This window comes from Delphinus delphis, chromosome 20, assembly GCF_949987515.2.
Source record: "Delphinus delphis chromosome 20, mDelDel1.2, whole genome shotgun sequence".
Taxonomy (NCBI): Eukaryota; Metazoa; Chordata; class Mammalia; order Artiodactyla; family Delphinidae; genus Delphinus; species Delphinus delphis.
The window spans coordinates 32,503,169-32,511,462 of NC_082702.1; the positions used below are offsets into that span (position 1 = coordinate 32,503,169).

The following is an 8,294-nucleotide window of genomic DNA, read 5'->3' on the forward strand; positions in this document are numbered from 1 at the left end:
ACAGGAAGCGGTGGGGCTCCTGGGCAGGTAGGTGGGAGAGGTACCTGTGTGTGTGGCCAGGTACAGTGTGTGGCTGCTTAAGCCAGTTTGCGCTGTTCCTGTCACTTACAATCAAGAGAGACCAGAATGAGACAGGTGGGGAGCAGACTGGAGGCCGAGAGAGGCAGGAAGGGGAATAGGGGCCACGGGTTGATCCGGTTACCTTCCCAGAATCAGAGCGACAGGTCTCTAAGGACCCTTAGAGATCAGAGGTCAAGACCTCTGCTTCAGATGGAATCAAGACCCCAAGAGGAACAGAGCCTGCCTGTGATCACTTGTTATCAAAGGTCTAAGACCTGAGCCTGAACACGCAGGCCCCCAGGCCAGGGCTCCATTCATGGCCCTGGTTTTGGCCCAGGTGGGAGCCCCGCTGCTTTGTGAGGGGAGGCAAGGTGGGGACAAAGGAAGAAAAAGTCATTGCACCCTCCATGTGGGCCCATCCAGGGCTCCTGTGGCCCCTGGCACACGCAAAACACCATCTGTTCAGGAAGAGCAACCTGAAGCTATAAAGCACCCAACACGTGCCAGTGCTTTCCAGGAGTCTCTGCGAGGTGGGTGGGTTTTGCCTAAGGTCACTGAACTAGAAAGGAAGCCAGGATTCAAGCCGGGCACAGGGACAAGGGGCCCTGGCGTCCTCGCTGAGAGGTAGACGCTTGCACACGGCTTCTCAAGGGCAGAGTCCTCCTGTGGCCACACGTGGAGGGAGTAAGAGGACCATGGGGTCCTGATCACATCCGGGGTCCCCCCTGGCCTCTCCACTAAGACTTCTGCAGCCAGTTTTGAGCTCTCTGCGGTGTGGGTAGCTCCTTATCCTCTTTCTACCCTTACCTCCACCCCTACGTTCAGGGCAGGGGTCCCTCCTGACCACCCTCCACTGGCTCTCAGACCTGGGGGGAGTTGCTTCTACCTTCCTCTCCCCACCTCCAACCTTGCCTTTGAGAAACAGGAGCCTGAGTTGCAGTTGGCCCACTGCGGGACAGGATAGGGGACAGAAGAGGGGTGCAGGAAGGCTGAGATGCAGGCGGCTGGGCTGGACATGCAGATGGATCACCGTGCGACAGGGTGAGCAGGAGTGGGGTGAGAGCGTGTGATCCTCGGGGGCGGCGCCTGTAGGCTGCTCCAGGCAGACCCTGATTTTCCACAGGGGCTAAGCAAGCTCTCCTGCTTACCAGGCCCAGTGCCCAGCTTCTGACCATCCATGAGCTGCTGGTCCCTCACAGATCAGCTCCCTTTACAGGGGCTGCAGTTAAACCCCAAGGATGTCAAGAGGTCACAGCCCAAGGATCCCAAGTGTCGTGCAGTTGGTACCGTCAGCATCGTCACAGCTTCCCCACCAGGGCCGCCGTATGCGATTCCACTTAATTCTCACAAGAACCAAGCAAGGCAAGGGTTAACCTCCCCATTTTATAGATGAGGCAACTGAGTCCCAAAGAGGTTAAGTGACTTGCCCAAAGTCACACAAACAGAATGTTCAAAACATTCGAACCCAGCCTTATGTCCCAATCCCAAGCCTGCCACCCTGGACTGCACACCTCACTCCCTCTCCACGTCCCAACATTACCCTCTGAAGAATGACCAGAACAAACTGTGCTTTGGTCTGTGAAGGTCAATGTCTTTACTTCTAAAGCATACATTGGACTCACTATATATTAACATCAAAAGGGCTATCTAAAATGGAGTCATTCTTTTTAAAAATCCAAATTCTCACATTTTATATAAGATCCAAAATGACATGAAATTAAACTATACAATGTTATGAACAGTATAACAACTGCTTTTAGAAAGCAAAATGAAAGAAAAACATTAGCAGTTGGGACTGTTGTCAGCCTGGGTTCCACGTCTTTTGAGGCATTGTGACTAAAGCCAGCACCGAGGGGAAGGACCAGCCCCTCTCTGCGGGCACAGGAAGGGAACCTAGGCAGAGGAGGGGGATGAGGGCTTTTCAGACTTCTGAAGGTGAGAGTGGGACAAGACAGGTCTCCCTGCTCCTCTGGGATCTTGGGGTGGGCACTGATTAAAGTCTCCTTTTAAGACCCAGGGAAGGGGGCTGGGAGAGGGTGGGGCAGAGCTGGGTTCAAGAGAATCATTTTGATAGTAAAGGTCTTCTGGCCTTCCCGAGGACAGTCCCGGCCATCAAGCAATACCAATCGACTCCATCTACCTACCGGTTTCCTTAACAACCCTCTTCCCCTGCCCACTCCTTATCCTGGACACCCTCGGCTCCATGAGCCTAGTGGGCAGCCAGAGACCTAGGGGGACCCTAGGAGGACCCGAAGGAGAACACTATGGCCTTGGAAGTAGCTGGATGTTGTCCAGAGCATCTTGGTAGAGCAAGACCCCTGAAGTACAGGCCAGCAACCAGACTGATGGGGGAGGGTGCGCATGGGCTGGGAGGGCACTGTGAGGTCAGAGGCGTTCCCATGGTCCTTTCACCTCCCCTACCCTGGGTACCCAGGCATGGTCTTGGCCCTGAAGCAGGGCTGGGGCGGCCTGATTAGGGCCACGCCCTTGAGGCTTTGGTAAGAGGGGTGACACTTGTTCCCATCCACTGGGAAGATCACAGGCTTGGCCCTGCTTCCTCCCAGGCACCAGGTGATCTAACAACCCCCTCTTTCACATCAGTAGTTCTGTAGGGCTGAGAGCACATTCCCCACCAGTGCTTGGAACCATGTCACAAAGGTGGGAGGGGCACTTCCAAAACAGTGGGATTAGCCCTGGGTGCAAAGGCTGCCTTTCCTCCTTTCCCTGTGGACAGCACTGTCCCTGGCTGAGTGAGTCACAGGAGAACTTCTCTGCCTCCTCCCTTCTGGCTGGGCCAATTGTTCTCCAAGCAGACTGAGCCCACAGGTGTGTAGCACCCCTGTATGTCTCGCCTGCCAGAAACCTGGAGGATGCATCGCCCCTGGCTGAAGCTGACGGAGAGGCCGGTGGCTCACAGTTTGCCCTCCTGGTTCCAGGACTACACCACGGAGCTGGCCTTCTCCCTCAAACAGCAACCTGAAGGGGGATGCCCTACACCCAGCTTACCTCTGGAGTCCAGCCCTTCTCCCAGGCCCTACCGTGACCCTCCTCTTTCCTAACCTATCCGATTTCTAATTAGGCTGAAAGGTCTGGGAAGGTTGGGCTAGCACCACCCCCTCGTTGGGGTGGAGAGAGGCCATTTGACTTCCAGCCTGGTTCCAGGCCCCCAGAGACAAGGGAGGCTGAGGTCTCTCAAGAAAGCGAATCCTGTAATGGGAAAGAGGTCTGTGGGGTCAGGACCAGCCACAGCAATCTGCCGCCCCCGCTCCCCACCCAGGCCTGTATCGGGAGTGCCAGGCACCCACACCCTCCACCTGCCCAGGGCCTCCCTCAGAACACCGAGCCGGGTGCAGGGATGGGTGCGAGGAGGCCGGGCCGGGCCTGGTGGGGGCCGCGGCGGGGACTCAGGGCAGGCAGGCGGCTACCTGGTAGGCGCCCTCGGCCGCAGCGGCGGCGGCGCTGTGCTGCGCGCTGTGCTCCTGCAGCAGGGCCACGTCCAGGAAGCGCTCGCCACACCATACGCACTTGAACTGCTGCTCCCGGGCGTGCACGCCCTGGTGCTTGTTGAGGTGCTCACGCTGCTTGAAGGCCTTGTCGCAGTTGGGGCACTTGTAGGGTTTCTCGCCCGTGTGCACCCTCCGGTGCCGCTGCAGGTCGGAGGCGTACTTGAAGCGCTTCTCACAGTCCGGGCACTTGAGCGGCTTCTCGCGGGCCGGGTCGCAGCGGTGCTGCACGAACTCGGAGGACGAGAAGAAGCGGCGCTCACACAGGGTGCAGCGCAGAGGCTTCTCGGCGGCCGAGCAGTGGGCCAGCTGGTGCTTCTGCAGAGCCGACGCCCGCTTGTAGGCCTTGTTGCACACCGGGCACTTGAAGGGCCGCTCGGCCGCGCCCGGCAGGCACTTGTGCCGCAGCAGCTCGGCCGACTGGTCAAAGCCCTTCTGGCACACAGGGCACTTGAAGAGGGTCTCGAGGGTGTGCACGTGCTGGTGGTAAAGCAGGTGGCTGGGCTGCCCGAAGCCCTTCTCGCACAGGCCGCACTTGAAGGGCTCCTCGGTCTTGTGCGTGCGCCGGTGCCGCATCAGCGCATACTGCTGCTTGAAGCCCATGGGGCACAGGTCGCACTTGAAGGGCCGCTCGGCGCTGTGCGTGCGCTCGTGCTGCCGCAGGTCCGACGGCCGCTTGAAGGCCTTCTGGCACTCGCCGCAGCGGAAGGGCCGCTCCCCGCTGGGCGTGCACGGGTGCTGCAGCAGCTCGGATGACTCCTTGAAGTGCAGCTCGCACACGTTGCAGCGGAACAGGTGGTGCTCGCCCGAGTGTGCGTACATGTGGCGCACCAGGTGCGAGCGGTGCTTGAAGGTCTTCTCGCAAACCGCGCACTTGTACGGCCGCTCCGAGCTGTGCGTGCGCTTGTGGTGCACCAGGTGGGACGACTGGCTGAAGCTCTTGTCACACAGCGTGCACTTGTAGGGCTTCTCGCCTGTGTGGATGCGCTCGTGCCGCGAGAGCTCCGACAGGTGCTTGAAGGGCTTCTGGCAGATGGGGCAGCTGTAGGGCTTGTCGGCCTGTTCTGCAGGGGCTACGGCGGGCGGAGGGGGTGCCGGGGGCAGCGAAGGGGCGGCCGTGGCCGCGGGCTCAGCCGCCTCGGCGGGCTTGTAGGTCTTCTCGCAGATGGAACATTTCACGAGGCCCCCAGTGCCACTGTGCGCGCTGTGGTGCTGCGCCAGCGACGTGAGCAGCGAGAAGCCCATCTTGCAGACGCCACAGACAAAAGGCTTCTGTTCGGCCTGCACGCACTGGTGCTCCAGCAGGTCGGTAGCCTGGTGGAAGATCTTGAGACACTGCGTGCACTGGAACGAGCGGTCGTGGCCTGCCAGGCACTGGTGCTCATGCGGGCTGGACAGGTGCGCCAGGTCGTGACCGCACACGCCGCACTTGGGGCCTGGCTCGCCTGCTGGCTGCAGGGGCGCATGCTGCGGGGGCTGCAGGCCCGGGTCAGGCTGCAGAAGGATGCCATAGACGGCACAGCCCAGGGGGTTCTCAGCTGTGCCTGGGGTCAGTGTGTGCTCGGCCAGGGCCGGCGGTGGTTCTGCGTGGTGTTGAGGCTGCGGCGGCTGCGGCTGCTGCGGCTGCGTCTGCGGTGGCTGCTGCCAGCTTTCCGACATGCTTGGGAAGATGAAACAGGGTTTGGAGAGTAATGGCTTCAGTTTCCCCGCTTAAGATGACCCACACCAGAGAGAGAAGCTGCCCAGGATCAGGTATGGATGAGGACCTCAGACAAGGCACAGAGAGGGGCTAGTCAGGCGGCCCAAGTCATTAACCAAGACAGACTACAAGGCTCTGCCTACAGGACGGGGGTCTTCGAGGCAGGGTGCCAGCAATGGCGGGGAAGCTCTGCCTTCCCTGATGATTGTTTCTGTAGAGAAGAAAGAAATCGTGAGCTTGAGGCAGGGACATGCAGCTGCTCCCGGGGCCTCTCCCTGATCTGCCTGCACTCGCCACATTGACATAAACCACATCAGGGAAGCAAGAGGGGCTCAGGGCTGGGAGATCTGCTCCCTTCACATGCTACCAAAGAAGTCTGCAAAGGGGATGGTGGCTGTCTCCATGCCCAACCCCCATTCAGTTCCCCATCCCTGGGCCAGGCATCCCAACCTCCCAGCTCACTGTCATCCCTCTTTAATTAGCTGTCTCACGGGTGACAGTCCGGGGTGATCTGTCCACAATACAGAGAAGTCACAAGTTCTGCTCTTGCTCCAAAGAAAGAAGGAGGTGACCAGATAGGGCCCTGGCATCCAAAACAAGAATCTTAGTAACATAACTTTATATTTTGCCAAACACTTCTTACTTGGAAGCCCAGTACCTAAGATAGATAGAAGCAGAAAGGCTCTGGTTGAGGCCTCCCTGTAGGCCTGCCAGCTTCTCTCCTGTTGCTGAATCTCAACCCAGGACACAACTGCTCATAAGAACAGACTGTGGGTCTAAGAGGCCAGGCCTCCCAGACCTGAGGGCCCCACAGCAAACGGCCTCAGTCAGTCAATATCTAAAACAACTGCATGAAACTGAGGACCATCTCAGAAACCTTCTCCCATCAAGGGCTGGCCCATACCCCTCTCAACTACCCCCCAGGCCCTCCCCCGACCATGTGTCTGTTCTCTCTTCACATAAGTGGGATGGCTTTGCAGGGACCTGAGCCAGTGCATGATGGGGGTTAGATGGCGGGTCCACAGACCCACGCAGCCTAGATGTCTACATAGCAGAAGTTCCCTAGTCTAGTCATCTCCCAGAGCACCAAAACAAGTCCTAAATCCTCTTCATCTGACAGTGTCAAGGCCTGTAGGAAAATGTAAGCAATTTCGAGTTTGCCCCTGCAAGGTGGGAAGTGGCATGCTAACCACAGAGCGTTCGACCCTATCACCTTTCCGGAGAGAACCCTGTTCCCTTGCTCCAAGTCTGTAACATTTTGGATAATCAGTGGAAGGTAAAGACCACCCAGCTCAGGCAAATCTCTAACTCACCACTTTGTGGCAGCATAAGGTAATGACAGCGAGAGGGAAGAACTTTTAGAATCAGACACAACCCACTTTCAGGTTCCCAGCTCTTCTGCCTCTAACATTGAAAAGTTTCTAAGTTTTCTCCCAATGAAAAGAGAAGGAAGGGGATGCCTTTACAGGCCAGCCTGGCCTCTAACTGCCAAAGAAACATAAGAGTCAGGCTAAAAGCTGTCAACCTCAGCATCTTTCTGGGAAGAGAAGAAGTAAAGAAGCCGCTGCTCTGGGTGGAGGCAGCAGGTTGCATGAGTGAGCAGGTACTGAAGCCTCCCCAGGAAAGAGGGAAGCAGAACTACTCTGAGCGAGGTCTAGGTCAGGCTGCGCCAACCCAACTGTTTTTTGTTTTTGTTTTTTCCGGCATGAATGGCTGCCACACAGGGTCCACGGTCCTAGGCCCCCAGCTCAGCTGCCCACCCTGTCCCCCCTCCAGGAAGGTGCGGCCAGAGGCCTCTCTGATCACTCAGCAAAGAGGACGAGAGACTAGGGTGAGGGCAGCAAGCGGAGGCCCCCACCTGAGCCCCACCCCAGCCCTTCCTCTTCCCTGGGAAACCGAATGAAAGCCGATCACCTCCCTGCCGGCAATGCCCGCCGGCCCAGCTGGGCTGCCTCCTGTCAGCCCTCGCCGGGAATGGACAGGCCGCTGCGGCCCGAGGGCCGGCCCCGCGGGCGACTGGGCCCGAAAAAGGCCCCAGGGCTGCAGGCTTGGCCCGGGAGACAGCTGCGCGTCGAGGTCGGCCTGGGCCGCCCAGGAGCTCAGGAGGCCGCAGGGTCGGGCTGGAGGGAGTGGAGGGGCGGCCGGGCCGGCTGGGGAAGGGGTGCGGCGGGCGCGGGAGGGGCGCCCAGCCGCGGCCCCGGGCGCCCAGCCGCTCACCTGCTCCAGGCCGCCCGCGGGGTCAGGCTCAGGGCGAGTGGCCACCAGCTGCTCTCTCAGCCGCCCCTTTATTCCGACTCCATCCGCGGCAGCGCGGCCTACGCGCTCTGCCAATCCCCGGCCTCGCGTAGCGGCGGCGTCCGGCTCGGGGGCGGGAACGGGCTAGCGGCGGCCGGAACCGAGGAAGCGACGTGCGCGGCCGGGATAGCGGGGCCGGGGCGGAGGAGCGCTGGGAGGGCGGGCGGACGGACCGATGGCCTTGCAGAAACCGGCGGACAGGCGGGCGGCGCGGGGGCCAGGGAGGCGGGGCCGGGGGGAGGAGCGGCAGCCTGGGTGGCGGCGGCAGCGGGAGTAGCGGGCGGCGTGGAGCGAGGCCGCCCCCTGCCGGGGACCCCGCGGCCGGGCCGGGTCGGACAGCCGCGCGCGCCGGGCCGGCTCTCCAGTCGCTCGGCCGGCACGCCTCAGCTGACCCAGGGAGGGCGCTCTGTTTCTGACCACCCTACTCGGCCATAAGGGTGGGAGCTCCCAGGACCCAGTCCCCGGTCCGACCCCTGAACCTGAGAGGAGGGGCCTCCTAGACTCTGAACTTCTGGAACTGACCCGCCTCTGACTGTTCAGCTCGCTCTTAGGGGATGGGACCCCGGAGCTCGTACTTTGGGCCTGCTTGAGGAAGAGGCCCCGGGACCTCTGACCCCGCCCGGACGGCGAGGGCAAGGGTGAGGGCACTAGACTCCGATGGGTCTAATGCGCTGACCTCTGACCCAGGGACCATCTGCTGCTGGGAGGTCCCGAGCTGCTGCAGACCGAGCAGCGGA

The 8,294-nt window shown here is 60.4% G+C and overlaps 1 protein-coding gene across 2 annotated transcripts; it reads right to left on the minus strand.

The window, feature by feature from the left end:
• Positions 1–1,643: 1,643 nt before the first annotated feature.
• ZNF319 (zinc finger protein 319) lies at positions 1,644–7,719 on the minus strand. Of its 2 annotated transcripts, XM_059999322.1 has the most exons (3): positions 7,480–7,719; positions 3,486–5,473; positions 1,644–1,953 (listed from the first exon to the last, which is right to left on the minus strand). In XM_059999322.1, exons 2-3 carry the CDS (start codon positions 5,220–5,222, stop codon positions 1,897–1,899), a joined length of 1,794 nt encoding a protein of 597 aa, XP_059855305.1. In that variant the 5' UTR covers positions 5,223–5,473; positions 7,480–7,719; the 3' UTR covers positions 1,644–1,896. The 2 variants fall into 2 exon arrangements, with proteins under 2 accessions (XP_059855305.1, XP_059855306.1); XM_059999323.1 differs by having other exon boundaries at positions 1,644–5,473.
• Positions 7,720–8,294: the final 575 nt, after the last annotated feature.

Bases quoted from the DNA above. Each gene is read 5' to 3' on its own strand.
- ZNF319 (XM_059999322.1), bottom strand. From the start codon at position 5,222: ATGTCGGAAAGCTGGCAGCAGCCACCGCAGACGCAGCCGCAGCAGCCG. The intron at 1,954-3,485 runs GTAGCCGCCTGC...TCCTCTGCCTAG, and splicing joins CGGCCGAGGGCGCCTACCAG to GTTCCCTTCCTGTGCCCGCA.